Here is a 17,411-nt window from a genome sequence, read left to right as displayed (position 1 = left end):
GCTACATGGCCATGCATGCAATGTTGTCAGTAGGGCAGGCGTCAGGTTGCTGTTTACTGCCAAAAATAAGTTAGGTAGCCTGTGCCACCAAGTCAATAGGGTAAGCAATAAGAACAAAAAAAGTTGTAAAGAACAGCACAGACAGAGGCTTGTTGGTGACTGTTGTGACTGTGTGGTGTACAAGATCCCCCTTTCATGCAAGCGTTTTTATATCGGCCAAACGGGGCGTTGCATCAACGACCGCATGCGCGAGCACTTCAACAAATTTCAAAAACGGGCAAAAGATAGTCAGTTGTCACTGCATTGCAATGAATGCGGCTGCAAGCCATCTTTCGAAGGTGTAACCTATTTGTCAAAATATCGTGATGACCGCGCACGCCTTATATCCGAAGCCTTCCACATTCACGTTAGTGGCAAAGCATGTGTAAGCCTTCCGTCCATTTCTCTCTTTCCGAAGGAGATTGCCTTCTTATCACATTAATTGCAATTCCCCCTGCGCATGCCCTATTCTGTAGATTCTGTGGTTTCAGATAGCGGCGGAGCATATATATGCTGACTGACGGAATAAACACACTTTGGTTGTTAGTCAGCGCTGTTGTCTGTGTCCCTTCACTCGTACCGTCGTTTAGCGCTGTTTTTATTGCTCGTAATGCAATAAAATTTGAATAAAACAAAAAAAAATATCCGGTGTGTGCAACCCGCAACTTCTTGGCACGTGATGCGACAGCCTCTAGACAGCTGCCTCCTATTCCATTGTGATGGTCTTTCGCGTCTGCTTTCCACTTGGCTTATCGCGGTTGAGCAGCATGTGGCACACAACGCAGTGCTCCACTAAGTGATCGAGGAGGCAAGCGAACTTGGCTCGGCTGGACTGTAGCTTCCGAGATTGCACCGGTGGCAAGGCAATCTAGGTGGCCATGCCCAGCTGCCAGCCCGCATGGCATGCCGCAGGGAGAAGTGAATGCATGTGGGTGTGACCCATGAAATTGCGCCAGGGAGATCTTGGCGGCCAGGCTTAGCTGCAGCTGCCTGCACGGCACGCCGTAGAGAAAGAAAGAAGCAAATGTACTAATACTTCGCACCACCGGGCTTTGCTGCGCAGCACGGTGAGACTCGGGCAGGATTCCGTGTGATCCCCGAAATTGCACCGGGATCTTGGAGGCGATGCCCAGCTGCACCACACAGTAGAAGCTAACACACCAATCCTTTGCATAGCCACGCGTAGCCACGCGGCGTGGCCCACCGTGGCACAGCATGGCCCGGCGTGGCGCGGCTAACACAGCCAGGCACGCACAAGGCAGAGAGGTGAGTGAAGTAGTGTGCCACTGCTTGTGCACAGCTACGCGCGGTGGTGAGAAAGACCAGTGTTGCTCTACGGTGTAATCAACATAGGAACACAGGAGTTTTCAACTGCCGCGGCAAATAAGTGCCGAACCCAACGTAAAGCGTTGTATTCGGCGCACAACGGTCTCATATTTTTTGCTTTCGAAGACGAATCTACAGTCCTATTTAAGGTGAAAAAATTCTGCGCAGACACTCAAGGCAACCCATAAAGAAGAGATGAGACAAGCACTGCACTAGTGCTTCTCTCGTCCCTTCTTTGTGGGTTGTTAGCCTGGGTGTTTGTGCTGAATTCTTTCACCTTAACGATACTATGCACCAACTAGCCCCATCCAAAGTTTTATTGAACCTACAGTTCGCTATATCTATTGGCAGGACAATTTCACTTCGTTAAAATTAGGTTTTAAATACTACATGGATCTCTATGTCGATTTCAAGGGCAATTTCATTTACTTCGTTATATCCATTATTTCATATCCCGTTTCGTTATAGTGAGGTTTGAGTGTATATTCTCTGTATATAGCTTCTTTCAGAAACAATATTTACTGAATAGCTTGGAAAAGAGTTTCCCTTCACATAAACAGACATTTGAATAATAAATTAATATCCCCCCCCCTCTCACGAGACCGTGGTCTCTCACACATACGCTGTGCACATACACACAACTCTCACACATACATTCTGCACAACTGAAGCTTTGATGATAGCAAGTCTTTTCAGCTCTTTTCATATAACCTGCACTTTGTTCAACTTACTCATAAATTTTAACCATGACATGCTTCTGTGCATCCCTGTTGGCCAGCTTCAATCATAGTGCTTGTTCTGGATTAGTTCTAATCCCCAGCACAAACCATCTTGTCATCATGCTGGTAAAAAATACAGCTCACCTGCTGTCGCGATAACTGCAGTGCCACATCTTGCAGCAGAACATCCACAAGAAGCTTTGGGACCTTGGATTCAAGTGACTTGTTGAAGATTACCTTGACCTTTGCCGATATTGGCTTCAGAACTAACAGAAGAAGGCAAGTCCGTCAAATAATCAACATCAGCTGAGTGCACATCAAGTACATACCAAAGTCAAATTCCTCATTGCCAATGCTGAATGTTTCCAGTGCCTTTTTCATCAGGTTCTGGGTGAGAAAAAGAAACAAATATCAGTAGTATGTTAATGTGGTGGCCAGCTTTAAATAACCACACAGCACTCCAACTTTTAATATCATTACCGCAACTAGGTTCGAAAAAAGCTACTGTGCAGCAGGCATACAGGGTTTGGATGAAAAATCTAGGAATCATGATGGCTTTAAAGGAACACTAAAATAAAAATGAGTTGAGCTGCATTTGTAATTTGTGCTTCTACAATGCCACAAAAAGTCATCCTTATTGTGAGCAGAGCCGTGGCAAGCAACAAAAGATGCCACAGCAAAGGACAGGCGGCAACACCATCTCAATGTTCGCACACCAACTCACCAAGACGCTATGGATTTTGACGTCTGCTAAGGCCTAATTCATTTTTAATCGGCAAACTACTTTGTGTATTGAAAAAGCCAAAAACTGAACTTGGCAAAGTTTGAAAACATTTGCTAAGCCACAGCGGCCAAAATGTGAAAAAAATTGTTTAAATCCATGACATTTGTAGTCACCTTCAGTGCTCTAATCAACATCTTACTGCAACTAGAAGGGAAACTCAGGCAAGTTGGTGGTAATTCATGTTTTGAAAAGTAACAGCACTTTGGAAACAATACTTTATCAGCTTTAAATGTTTTACAAAAATTTCTCAAAATACATTATTTCTTTTTATTGAAGCACTACTTCTACAAACATCACACGGGTGTACCATCTATTAGGGAACCTGAAGCCCCTGAAGTCTTCACCGTAAACAAGATATTCACATTGTCTATGGGAGTTTTTTAAAAAGTTCTACTCACAAGTTAGAGTGGTAAAAATATATCCATTTTCGTTTATGTTTCTACAATGCAGTTTAAAGAACTGTGACACTTCTTTGCTGCCTAGTTAGAGAGTTGTAAACATAATGCTTGCTTTTCAAAAAATATATTTCAGCAATTTTTGTCAAAAAATGTGCTCCCCACAATTCATTTTTTTTTTTAAATGCAACAAACCTCATCAAATTCGGTGCAGTGGCTCCTGGGAAAAACACTATCTTCATTCCCATTATCCAGAACAAAGCTCTCAAGGTTCATCTTGAAAACGTTTCTTGTTATCGATCACTTTCTAGCAAGTACTAACAGCAATAGCCACTGTTAAAAAAATGAAATGGGGTTTTACAAGCCAAAACCACTTTCTGAGGCGCGTTGCAGTGGGGACTCCGGAAATTCAGACCACCTGGGGTTCTTTAACGTGCACCTAAATCTAAGTACACGGGTGTTCTCGCGTTTCGCCCCCATCAAAATGCAGAAGCCATGGTCAGGATATGATCCTGCGACCTCGTGCTTAGCAGCCCAATACCATAGCCACTAAACAACCATGGCGGTTCAATAGCCACTGCTGTAACACAGAAGTGCCATCCATACTGTTAACTTTTTGAATATTGCATGAAGCCAGTACCACTGATGCATGCGGTACCCCACACAACATTTGCCTAAGGTTTCTCAATTTAGGAATCTGTTAAGCGTTTTCTGGATGTTTCAATGCACGAATAACAAGCTATTGTTGCCAGACTGCTCCAGAAGCTCAAATTAGTTAACAGGAGCCCTGCTGGAATATGCATTCTCATCTCAGTAGGTGTTTTAAACACAGCCTGCACATTCTGCTCAGAAACTAAAAGGAAGAGTTCTCTTAGACTGAAGCAATTGTCATAGATATAAACTGCCTGACACCACAAGCAATAAATGTGGACTACTACCTATGAAAGCACCTTCGTAAGTGTTACATCAAAAGCCCTGGGAGAAATACCAGGTTCCGAATGCGTTCACTTGATTTGACCACACATGGATGCAGCTTTTGAAATATTTGTGCATTTGCACAACTGTTGATAAGATTCTCTACTTCATGAAGAGCACAAGAACTCCATTTACATTGCACATACAACATTGTCATACATTCTGGCATCATTAATTATTGCTATTGGGGCAGTGCAGTCCAGCAAACCTGCAGCATTACTCGGAAGGCCCACAATGGCTAGACTCGTGCATTGTATGTCGTTCAATCATCTTTGCAACCGCCAAGACCTGTGGCCTCTCAGACGTACTCTTGGGACAAAGGAACGACAACACAGTAGTACAACCAATCACAAGACGATGAGCAAAACGTGAACAAGGTGAATGCAGGAGCCAACGTTTAGACAAGTGGACTTGTCTTCTTCAAGGCGACATATGCTTTCCTCACCACAGTATATATAGGTGGGGTTCTTCTAAAGGGGAGGGGGTGTGAGGTGGGAGGGCGCGGAAACGAGGGAAAGTGTGTTAGCGTGTCGAATTAGTAAAGGAACGCTGTGTACAAGGTCAAAGCCAGGACCCTCCCTCCCCTCACCCCAGTCTGTTAGCACACGCGCATTAGCCAGCGTGTCAAGGGCGTCTGACACGCCGGCTAGCAAAAAAAAAAAAAAAAGGAAGGGAAGAAAAAGGAAAAGGGGGGGGGATACGCCAAGAAATCAAACTAAGTGTTGTTGCCTATAGCTTGAGGTTTAGCATGGCGAATAGATTCTAAAGCTCCCTTTGAAATGTTTATGCCTATTGGTTGCAATTTCTTGAACTTGTGGATAAGGTATGATTCTCTGTATTTTCTTTCTCGTTCAGAACGGAAATTTGACTGTAAGATGTAGAGTTTAAGTTCATCAAAGTTATGACCTGGTTGGTTGAAATGCTCTACGGCGGCTTTGGGAAGCTTTTTAGCTGTGTCCGCGCGATGCCCGTTTAATCTGACGTTCTTCGATTGTCCTGTTTCACCGATATATTGTTTCTTACAGAAGGAACATTCAAGCATATAAATCACATCCGAACTTGTGCAAGTGAAGCTAGATTTGACTTCATGTGTATAATTATTTGCGGTGCTTTTAATTTTAATGTCACTTTGAAGGTGCCTGCAAGTTTTGCACCTAGGGCGACAACATGCTTTTATTACGGGGGAATGCTGCTGGCTGACTTTTGCGTGCACTAACATGTCTTTTAAAGTTCTTGTTTCGGCGATAGGTAACCCTGGGTACATCCGGGAACGCTTTTCTCAGACGCTCGTTACTTGATAATATTGGGTGGTATTTTCTTAGGATGTTGTTTATGTTTGAGAGTGCATTAGAATATTTTGTTATAAAGGCCGGCGGTCTGTCAGATTCTAATGTGGGCTGTCTCTTCGCCAATTCCTACTGTCTCCAATCTTGACGCGGTATCATAAGCTCTATCGAGAGCAACTTGGGGATAGTTCCTTTCTGCTAGCGTTGATCTAAGGTCATTTAAGTGGTGGATATAATCGTGGTCTTCGCTGCACATTCTTCTTATACGTTTCGCTTGTCCGACAAAAATTCCTTGCTTGCAATGTCGCGGGTGATGACTGTTGTAGTCTAAATATTGCTGGCTATCTGTAGGCTTCCGGTAAAGTGTCGTTCTCAGTTTTCCGTTTTCTATGTAGACCGTCGTGTCCAGGAAGTTGACCTGACTAGGAGAGTGGTGAGCAGTAAATTTAATATTCGGGTGAAAGCGATTTAAATGGCTAATTAAGTGGGTTAAGGCGCTTGTGCCTTGTTCCCATATTATACATATGTCGTCAATGTAACAAAGATAGGTGTGGGGTTTTAAAGGGTAGGATTTCAGCAGGTCTGCTTCAAGCTGTCCCATGAAAATGTTCGCATACGTGGGAGCGAATGGCGTACCCATGCTAGTGCCAAAAATTTGCAGGTAGTGTATAGAATCGAATTCGAAATAGTTGAGCGTGAGGACTAACCTAAGGAGCGATAAGTAAACTTCAGGAGCGTGCGCTTGGGGATTGATTGCGAGGGATCTAGAAACGGCTTCAATTTCTTCACTCATGGGAATGTTGGTGTAAAGGGCAGAAACATCCAAAGTGACCAGAATAGCGTGGTCGGAAAGGATTTGGTTGGCGTTGATGCCGTCGATAATTCGAAGGAAGTGCGGCGTGTCTTGAACGAAAGATGGGAGGGTGGTGGGTATGTTTGACAGGTGGTGATTTAAGAATTTAGATAGTGACTCAGTAGGTGTGTTGTTATTAGGCACAATAGGCCGACCTGGGATTTCTGCTGTAAATATTTCTTCGACCGGAACTTTATGTATTTTAGGAAGAAGATAAAAGCAGCCTGCTGTTTTGTTTTTGGGCATCATGAAGCGATATTCAGATTGCGTGATTAGTTCCCTGGACCGGAGCTCCGCTATTGTGCTTAACACAATATTGCTGTAATCTGAGGTTGGGTTAGAGCCAAGTTTTTTGTAATGGGTGTGGTTGTTCAGTTGTTTAGAGGCCTCATTCTTGTACTTTTCTATAGGCCAGATTACGATACTGCCGCCTTTGTCTGCTGGTTTTATTACAATATCATTCCTTTTCACAAGTTCTTTAAGGATTTGGTGTTGAGCGGGGGTCAAATTTTTGCGTTTCCGGCAATGCCGCGTTCACTCTAGAATTTCCTTCGATATCAGCTTTAAGTATAAATCGAGGTCTGGGCACTGCTCGTTTTCCGGTGTCCACGTGCTAGGTGGTCTAAGAGAGTCTCTACCTTCTTTTCCTACATCTGGGCTCCCGAAAAAGAATTCCTTGATGCGCATGCGTCGTGAAAACTCTGTTATATCTTTGTGGAGTTCGTATTCGTTTACTGCGTTGTTCATCGGACAAAACGTTAGACCACGTTTCAGGAGATCAACTTCTTCGGGGGCTTCACTTGCACAAGCTTCACTTGCACAAGTTCGGATGTGATTTATATGCTTGAATGTTCCTTCTGTAAGAAACAATATATCGGTGAAACAGGACAATTGAAGAACGTCAGATTAAACGGGCATCGCGCGGACACAGCTAAAAAGCTTCCCAAAGCCGCCGTAGAGCATTTCAACCAACCAGGTCATAACTTTGATGAACTTAAACTCTACATCTTACAGTCAAATTTCATTCTGAACGAGAAAGAAAATACAGAGAATCATACCTTATCCATAAGTTCAAGACATTGCAACCAATAGGCATAAACATTTCAAAGGGAGCTTTAGAATCTATTCGCTATGCTAAACCGCAAGCTATAGGCCACAACACAGTTTGATTTCTTGGCGTATCCCCCCCCTTCTCCTTTTTCTTCCCTTTTTTTTTTTTTTTGCCAGCCGGCTTGTCAGACGCCCTTGACACGCCGGCTAACGCACGTGTGCTAACAGACTGGGGTGAGGGGAGGGGGGGTCCTGGCTTTGACCTTGTACACAGCGTTCCTTTACTAATTCGACACGCTAACACACTTTCCCTCGTTTCCGCGCCCTCCCACCTCACACCCCCTCCCCTTTAGAAGAACCCCACCTATATATACTGTGGCGAGGAAAGCATATGTCGCCTTGAAGAAGACAAGTCTACTTGTCGAAACGTTGGCTCCTGCATTTACCTTGTTCACATTTTGCTCATCGTCTTGAATTGCCATCTTCCGCATTCCCCGTCTTTTCAACCAATCACAAGGGCACTTATAGCACCTTTCATACACTAATGCCTGCTAGCTGAATTACCATCTACAGAACATGCTGATGGGGGCGCGAGAAATCGAGAAAGTCCGACTCGCCACGAACAGATAGCGAGTGAATATGTTCGCCCCCATGCTGGACACCGCCTGTTAGGGTGTATGGTCATGCGAACAGTGGCACGCTCGAACGATCGTGTTCGTTCATTCCATTGTCCCTCGAGGCGGGTCAGCACACACGTGGAATGTCTGCGCCACTCACCGACCCAAGCCCAAAAGGAACAGCCTTCTCTCTTTTGCGCCCAAGTAACCACGCCGTTAGGTCGCATTAGCAGTGCAACACTCACACCATCTCTTGTACTACTCTGCAACCACACCGATAGCCGCCGTAAAGCCACGTGGCGAAGCGGGATTACAGGAGCCGTGCGGGGAAAACAACATCAGGAGACGCGTCAGAGTCGCGCATCCCTAGTGGCAGTAGTGAAGACTGTTTTACACAGTTCACAAATGGGTGACAGTTTCAATTCGCTGACTCAAGAGTGCTGCACCACCCATGACTTAGCATGTAAAGTGCAACATTTGGAACACAAATATTGTGGGTATGTTCTGTTTCAAAAGGAAGGCTCGTTGATCTTGCCAGGCTACGTTTTCTAGGCAGTCTTCCAGAGGCCACTGCTAAGTACTGCACACTACAGTGGGGAACTAACATCCATAATTTAATATTTGTAAGCAAACCTTTGAAAGTTGCGCTAGCACACACATTCTCCCTTGACAATGTCTGCTACATGCAAAACACATCATCTCATGATTTGCATAAAAAATATTCCAGTAGGAATATTTCCAAATAACTGTGCATGGTTATTTAGCAGTTCAAGTAATCAAGTTTATCATGGCTTCTCGTCATCTGAGTACATGTGAAAACTTAGACCAGCATTGGAGATGTATGTGCAGCATAGGAACTGCAATGCATCTGCAAATGTATTGCTCATGCTTACACTAAACAAATGGTCACAGGAAGATTGACATTGGGGCAAACAAAGAAAACTGTTTTTCATAGTGCAGCTCTCCCAAGGCGACGGGTTCGGAAATTTGAACCTATGAAGGATCAACAACAATCACATTCATATAATCTTCAAGTTAGTCTGCCCGCAAGTTTCTTTGCAAGTATCAATGTTTTTTTTTTTTTCAAAATGTATAAGTGTTTACAAGAAGTTTGTTCTGAAGTGTTACTTATTTTATTTGTCAGCTGCCTATGCTAGTGTTGTTTGCTTTCTTTTTTTCACACTCTGTATTGGCCCTCATGGGCTAATAGTATGAATAAATAAACACAATTAAAAAACAATGGGGCCTGCAAGTCTAACTTAAAGATGTTTTTGCTATCTAGGAAACACCGTAGTCCAGAATCCAAGTGGCTTTTAGCTTTCATACTATTCCAATGTGCTTCAACACAAACATGTCGAAAAATCTATCCAATAATCCCAAATACTGAGCTCCTTACAAAAGCATTCCCAAAGGGGTCATATCTCAATACCAGGGGTCATATCTCAATAAAATGAGTACATTTAAAGACATTTTCATGCGTAAATCAGCCCTCAGCATATTGCTAACATAATAGCCTGCTGTCACCCTATGTGCAAGACCTGCAACTACCTTCAAAACCACATCAAAATTAAAAGCAGTATAATTATACGCACGAAATTTAATCAAGCTTTATCTGCGCTAGCTCTGATGTCATTTGTATTAGCAAACAATTTATTGCAATAGCAATTATATGGACACTCCAGGCAAATTTCTGCCGTCGCTGTCGCTGTGAGGTTCCATATAAGTGAAAGCGTGTGATGTGAAGGTGAGCCGGCGAACGCGGTTCAATCTTGCGTGCACAAGCGAGGAACACTGCCCAGATGCATGCCCTCTTCGGTGGCGCGCGAGGCAGGAGGTCAGACGAGGGAGGAGAGGCGTTCTCCGGCAGTTGCTAGAGTGCCTTGATGTCCTCCTCGCCTGCTGCTCCATACAGAATGGAGACAACTGCAGCGTCTAATACGGCGTTCGCCAAGCGACACGCCGTAGTAGATGCCTTTGGCAGATGGTGTAGGGATGCGTTGCCGGCGCTCGTGTGTCTTGAAAGCGATTTGCGACGTGGCCAACCTGTGCACCCAGACGGGCCTCATCTTCAAAGCGATCTGTGAGGTTTGCAAAGTGTGCGCAGTGCCGGTAGCTTCATATACATTGTGCTTTCGACGTTTCGTTGGTGTTGAAGTGACAAATGCATGGAAGTAAATTGGCTCGCAGCTTCTACCGCAATTCGTATCTCCAGTGTTTTCACAGACAGTTTCCACTGTCATTGAGTGAGATGTGTTCATGTTTACCTGTGCACACGACACCGCGCTGGTTAGTTTAGTTAAAACACGTTGACAGGCTACTTGGTTTGAATCCATGATGGAATGTGTAAACGCGACTGAACAAGGATGTAGAAAGAAGCAGACACACAAAGACAGCGCTGTCTCTGTGTGTTTCTTTCTACATCCTCGTTGGGCCATGCTTACACATTCTATCACTGTTAATTTAATTAGTAAGCGAACATTCACAAGTTCATACGGCCGATAAAACTACTGTCCTTACTTCATGCAGCTATCTACTAATTTGCTATCGCAATCGGTGTTTTGCCTTTCGGGCAGAAGAGAAAAATTTTTTAACTGCGCAAACAAACGATCACACAGAAAGCAAACAAGGACAGGCGAGGTCTTTTGTATGCTGGAATGCTTGTTCAGCCACAAGAATTATACTAGGAAAACAGGACTGCCAACAAATGTTACATATATATTTTGGGTCTTTCATTCTAACACAAAAAGAAATCCCGGTTTCTGTATCCCAAACAAGTTTTATGAAAGTTGGGCAAAACAATTTTTCTTCGAAGTTAAGCCCTTCCAAAAAGGATAACTAATGCAGGTGTTACAAAACAAATAAATGCTGCCCATTTTGTGTGAAGCAAGCGAAGACAAAGAACACGGTAAATGACTCCTTTCTGTTTCAGACTCAAGTAAAAGCTAGCAGATATGACTTATTCAGCACCTTCCAGCCTTGAGTGAAAGAAAGCCTGCTGCCCTTTTTTTAGCAGCCATTTTTACTTGAATATGGCAAGGCCACATTGCATCCCATTTCCACCACATTGTATACATGTAAACTACGGTGATCGTAATGCGCAGGGAAGCGAATGCAGCTCTGCATTGGGAATGGCAGCTGTGGCATTGAGAGGACATTTACTCAACTAGGTGTGCCACCTTCATAAAAGTAGGGCTGATACAGCGACTAGTCGGTATTTTATTAATTCTGTTGCAAGACCATACAGCAGGAACCAAGTTAATTTCCTTTCCCTTTGTCCTCTCCTAGCTTCAATGGTAGTCAAGGAGGGAAGGTGTTGAAGGTCAGAAGTCGGCGCCCCTCGATGATTAGTGTGCACGGTGGCAGCGCGAAGGAAGAGCCGTTGTCCGACGAAGTGGCGTTTTATTCAAACGCCGAAGCGTCTGTCCGAGTCCAAGCCCGAAGCTCCGCTCTCTCCCACACAACAAAACATGACTTTTTAAGCCCTCAGTTGTACAAAGGATTCGCAAACCAGCCAATCACACATGCGAGTTCACATCATTGTATCCAATAGCACAACCACCTTCGTGCCACACACAGCATTGGTGGAAACAGTGGCACTCTTTAGAACACGCCAGGGGATGGGATTTCTCAAACACACGTGCCACCTCCCTGTCCCCTACGTTGGGCTGCGAGTATCGGCCCCTGATGTCTTCCCTCTTTTCACCTGCAAACGGCCGCCATGCAAGCTGTCGAGAATGTTCCGTGAAATCGCGGATTATTAACTGCATATCCGCCGGACAGCGGGCTACCCTGCCAGTACTGAGAAATCTATCTCTCGTGCAGCTGTGTGCCGGTTCACTTGAAATACAAACACCATAATTGGGACCCGATGGCAATCGCAAACAAAAGCATTCCTCGGCCGTAGCCGGCTAAGTGGTAAAGCTACCGCCATTTTCACGGGAATCCTTAGCAGGCGCACGCGAATGCCAAACATCAAACCGGCTGGGCAGCGTCGCGTCGCCCAATTTCCGTGACTGAGACGGTCGACGGGACATTTGGGGAGCACATGGGCATTAGTGGTGGCGGTGACCTCAAGCACCCCCCTTCTTTCATCTTCACGCTCATCTCCCCGAACGCTCCCCTTCAGCTCGGGCCTTCTACCCTTTTGTTCTGAGCGGGGGTGCAGTTCTAGTGCCTTTTCTATGGTGCAGCCACCAATCCACTTTCTCTTCACGCGTGAGTGTTGCCTGCGTCCCCTCTTCGCTGAACCCATATGTGTGCCTCATTTCCGGTTATTGGCCAATACAGCAGGTGTGGGCTCGTCCTACGCTTTGCTGTAGTCGCCTAAACTGGGCCACAAAAAAACAGCGAGGTCAAGTCCCTAATCTCAAACTGACTAACCACTAAAACAGGATGACAACTTCATACCTCATACTTTTGCTTTCGCTGGTGAGATGGTTTTTCAACTTCCCAAGAGACGTACTGCTGTTGCAAACAGATTTGCATTGACATGGCACTAAACTGCAACTTTGGTGGTCAACACCCAGCAAATCAGCGCTGGTCAGCCCTAAAGCCAAGGAAGGCATAGTGGCGGAAAGCAAACCGTCACAAGAAGTTTGCCACCCATCAGTTATTGGGCCCAAGATAATGTGCATAGGCTAGACTGAGGAACGCTACAAGCAACAAGCATGCCTACCAAGTTCATCTGTGCTCTTACAGAAAGGAACAGGTTAGGCGTGCATGTGTTAGAAGGCATCATGCTGAACTTTTCAATCTAGCACAAGCTGACGCTGTCGCACTTCACAGCATCACAATTATGCACAGCATGTGAAAGCAAAATACTCTCGTGGCTTGAACCACTACCATGTTCGAAGTAAACTGGAGCATGAGCAAGAGCCTGTAAACAGGTTTTCTGGGCTGCCAGACTATGTCAAACTTGCATTTTTGTATGAAAAAAATCTGAACGCCATTTTGAAAATAAACTGACTGCAGAGATGAACCTCTTTTTTGCCAAGAAAGAACTTCTTTAAATATTTGTGTGCATCTGACCTAGTGTCACCATTTCATGCAAATTCCAAAACTATTCAAACTACCTGTTTTGAAATTATTCAACACTAATTACTATTTGCTTTGAATTCACTTTGAACCAAGAAAGTTATTTGCACAAGCCCAATTAATAATACCTGCATCGCGGGGATTTGTGTAAATAAGTTTGCCACATGATTTGCGAGCAGCCAGCTACCTTTAACATTACATATGTTCCTGTGAGTGATTTCACTAGATTAAATAACATGTTTGTGCCCAAAACAATACCATTGCCTGTGATAATGGCTTGTGAAATTCACCACAAAAATTCAAAACTTTGGGCTGGCAGACAACAAAAAGCCAGATTTTCTCCCCTGAATTAAAAAAAAATGTAAAAGCCAGAAATGAAGGACCCTTCATAAACTGTATACATACAGCTAAGAAACTTCCCAAACCAGTAGCTGAAAATAACGAGCTGCCAGTTCACCACCTCAAAAAATGTAAGCTTTACATTCTCCAGTCAAACTCTTTCATCCCGAGACAGATAATATAGCACCAGTTTAGCATATCACAGCTAACAGGCATTAATGATTCAAAGGGAGTAGTCGAATCTGTTATGCTACTGACAGGAATGTAAACATCGGTGCTGAAGAGGAGGCATGGCGGAGGACCACTATCTTTGGCCAGCAAAGGGTTTTCAGATTGTATCAATTTCAGGTTCCTTGACTATTCTAAGAAAAATGCCAAGAAAAATTTTATCCAGATCTGTGCCATCGAAAAACAAATTTATGTTTCTTTGTGCACTGGTGATTTCTCACAAAAAAGAAAATTGCCAGAAACCACCACTTTCGCAGGACACAAGAGAACAGGCCATGAACAGTACAGCTGCTACCATTGTAAAGGCTCTTACCTGAGCAATTATTTTACTAATAAACCACTATTGGTGCAGAAGCATTAACTGAACACTATTTCATACCCAATCCCTTCAGATTGTATCTTTCACTGATGTATCTGATGTACCTTCATCAGATTGTATCTAGATACAATCTGATGTATCAGATTGTATCTTTCACTGATTTTCTGCTCATCAAGTGCTCAGGGAGCTCTAGAGAGTATTTTTATTTTCATTACGAAAATTCTCATGAAGTTCTTGAAATGGCACACCTTTTGGACCCCTTCATGAAAGCAAGAGGCCACAAATCGTGTGCAAGCCTGCAACAAATGCAGTGCCTCCTGAAATACTGAGGACAAAGGAGAGACTATTTTGACTGCATTCAAGTGAAACAATGCCTTACTGCTGCAGCATGACAATACATCCCAAAGCATGGACACCAGCCGCAACAACACACAGTAGACAAGTGGCTGCAGACCCAAAAAAAATTTGAGCACTGGAGCTAGGTTGTGGCTCACGCACATCAAGCCATCTGGAGAAGAGCCAACACACATGGAAACATCAAAAGAACGAAAGAAAATAAAGGCTAGAAAGCTGTTGGCATAGAGCAACACACAAGTGACAGAAATAGGCCTCACATATTCCCCAGATGTATTCCAATGGCCAGGCAACGAAAATAAAGTGGCACAACTTCCGAACTTCATTAATGCCTCTATTATTTATGACCCGCATACAAAAAAAGAGCATAAACTCCCTTGAAATGATTAAAAGCAAGGTAGTCAGGTTTATTTTCCACAAATACAGCAGATTTGATTCTCCTACAAAACTAATGATTGAAAATAATATTCCGCTTCCTTCATAATGACTCAAAATAAATCAAATTTTATTCCTTCGCAAGATTCTCTCACAAGAAAAAAATATTGCAATACCTAATCATATTCAACCCTCAACTTCCAGACGAACGCGACACTCTAAGGAACACCAGTTACAGCCAATCTTTGCCCAAACAGATTCATTCAAGCATAGATTTTTTTCTCCAAGCTGTCTCAGATCGGAATTCGCTCCCTCAATGACTTTCTCAATCTGATAATTTCAGCAAGTTATTCGAAGGTCATCTGCTTGGCTATGTTGTCTGATGTCGTAGTTATTATAACCATTTTCAATCACTTATTCTCACTGAATTATGCTGTGTGTTGCATTTTTTTTTCTTTTTTGTAATTGTTATGTTGCATGCCCCTCCTGCTTGGGTCATTACACCTGCAGTAGTTCGGCGGCGGTGCACTACTAACAAGCACCTAAAATACTGCGGTTTCTTTTTTTTTTTTGCAGATATCTATGGTGAAAAAGGAATTTTGCGCCGGAATCTTGTGGTGCTTCAACAACGGGCAGGGCAGAGAGCTGCAACCGTGCTTTCCAGTGCATCTCTGCTTGCATGGGACAGCAAGGGGCGCCTGCGCAAAGGGATGATGACTGCCAAAAACGGCCTGAGGAGGACTATAAAGGCAGACTGCGATCGGACTGAAGCTCAGTTCGGCGGAGGTGCACTACCAACAAGCGCCTAAAATACAGCAGGTTTTTTTTTTTTTTTGCAGATATCTACGGTCGTATATATCTACAGTGGTACAGGAGGTATTCAAAGACCTGGATGGGGAAGAATTGGAAATAAAAGTTAATGGAGAATACCTTAGTAACATGCGATCCGCTGATGATATTGGCTTGCTTAGTAACTCAGGGGACCAATTGCAATGCATGCTCACTGACCTGGAGAGGCAAAGCAGAAGAGTGGGTCTAAAGATTAATCTGCAGGAAACTAAAGTAATGTTTAACAGTCTCGGAAGATAACAGCAATTTACAATAGGTAGCGAGGCACTGGAAGTGGTAAGGGAATACATCTACTTAGGGCATGTAGTGACGGCAGATCCGGATCATGAGACGGAAATAATCACAAGAATAAGAATGGGCTAGGGTGCGTTTGGAAGGCATTCTCAGATCATGAACAGCAGGTTGCCATTATCCCTCAAAAGAAAAGTATATAACAGCTGTGTCTTACCAGTACTCCCATATGGGGCAAAAACCTGGAGGCTTACGAAAAGGGTTCTACTTAAATTAAGGACGACGCAACGAGCTATGGAAAGAATAATGATAGGTGTAACGTTAAGGGATAAGAAAAGAGCATATTGGGTGAGGGAACAAATGCGAGTTAATGATATCTTAGTTGAAATCAAGAAAAAGAAATGGTCATGGGCAGGACACGTAATGACGAGGGAAGATAACCGATGGTCATTAAGAGTTACGGAATGGATTCCAAGGGAAGGGAAGCGTAGCAGAGGGCGGCAGAAAGTTAGGTGGGCAGATGAGATTAAGAAGTTTGCAGGGACAACATGGCCACAATTTGTACATGACCGGGGTAGTTGGAGAAGTATGGGAGAGGCCTTTGTCCTGCAGGGGGCGTAACTAGGCTGATGATGATGATGGTGAACCACGAATTTTGCGCCAGAACCTTGCGGAGCTTCGATGATGAGCAGGGCGGAGAGCTGCAACTGTGCTTTCCAGTGCATCTCTACCTGCTATAAAGGCAGACTGCGATCGGACTGAAGCTCAGTTCGGCGGCGGTGCACTACCGACAAGCACCTAAAATACTGCGGGGTTTTTTTTTTGCAGATATCTACGGGGAAACAGGAATTTTGCCCCAGAACCTTGTGGAGCTTCGATGATTGGCATGGCGGAGAGCTGCAACCGTGCTTTCCAGTGCATCTCTACCTGCATGGAACAGCTGGGGCACCTGTGCAAAGGGATGGCTTCCAAAAACGACCTGAGGAGGACTATAAAGGCAGACTGCAATCGGACTGAAGCTCAGTTCGGCGGCGGTGCACTACCGACAAGCACCTATAATACTGTGTTTCTTTTCTTTTTTTGCAGATATCTACGGTGAAACAGGAATTTTGCCCCAGAACCTTGCGGAGCTTCGATGATGGGCAGGGCAGAGAGCTGTAACCGTGCTTTCCAGTGCATCTCTTCCTGCATGGAACAGCTGGGGCGCCTGTGCAAAGGGATGACTGCCAAAAATGACCTTAGGAGGACTATAAAGGCAGACTGCGATCGGACTGAAGCTCAGTTCGGCGGGGGTGCACTACCGACAAGCCCCTAAACTACTGCATTCTTTTTATTATTTATTTTATTTATTTATTTTATTTAATAATACTGTCAGCCCATGAAGGCCCATTACAGGAGCGGAAAATACAAACACATACAAGGATACAGTAGGACAACAAAAAGCAAGTAAATGAACAACTGCAGACATTTCAGCAGGGACGCGAATCAGTTTAGATTCTATGCACCTTACAACTTCCCCCCAAAAATAAGAAACAAAATGAACAGATACACCTTTGGCAAGGTTATGATATACATATTAGTTAGCGGCAAAAAGAATAACGTGTACACATTGCAAAAATTCCTCAATGCATGAGGCCA

At 44.1% G+C, this 17,411-nt stretch overlaps 1 protein-coding gene across 11 annotated transcripts in view; it reads right to left on the bottom strand.

Annotated features, from left to right (window-relative positions):
* LOC135897507 (intermembrane lipid transfer protein VPS13A-like) overlaps positions 1 to 17,411 on the bottom strand; it is a 1,023,564-nt gene that overhangs the window by 899,045 nt on the left and 107,108 nt on the right. For all 11 annotated transcript variants that reach the window (XR_011514733.1, XR_011514732.1, XM_070539327.1 and 8 more), the window contains 2 exons: positions 2,414 to 2,471; positions 2,229 to 2,350 (listed from right to left, as the gene is read on the bottom strand). Coding sequence is in view for 9 of the 11 variants with exons in the window: in XM_070539327.1 (XP_070395428.1) it covers positions 2,229 to 2,350; positions 2,414 to 2,471 (180 nt within the window). In the remaining 2 variants the exon portion in view is untranslated. The remainder of the gene's footprint in view (positions 1 to 2,228; positions 2,351 to 2,413; positions 2,472 to 17,411) is intronic.

The sequence above is a fragment of the Dermacentor albipictus genome, chromosome 5 (assembly GCF_038994185.2).
Source record: "Dermacentor albipictus isolate Rhodes 1998 colony chromosome 5, USDA_Dalb.pri_finalv2, whole genome shotgun sequence".
Taxonomy (NCBI): Eukaryota; Metazoa; Arthropoda; class Arachnida; order Ixodida; family Ixodidae; genus Dermacentor; species Dermacentor albipictus.
This window is presented reverse-complemented; position numbering and strand designations above follow the sequence as displayed.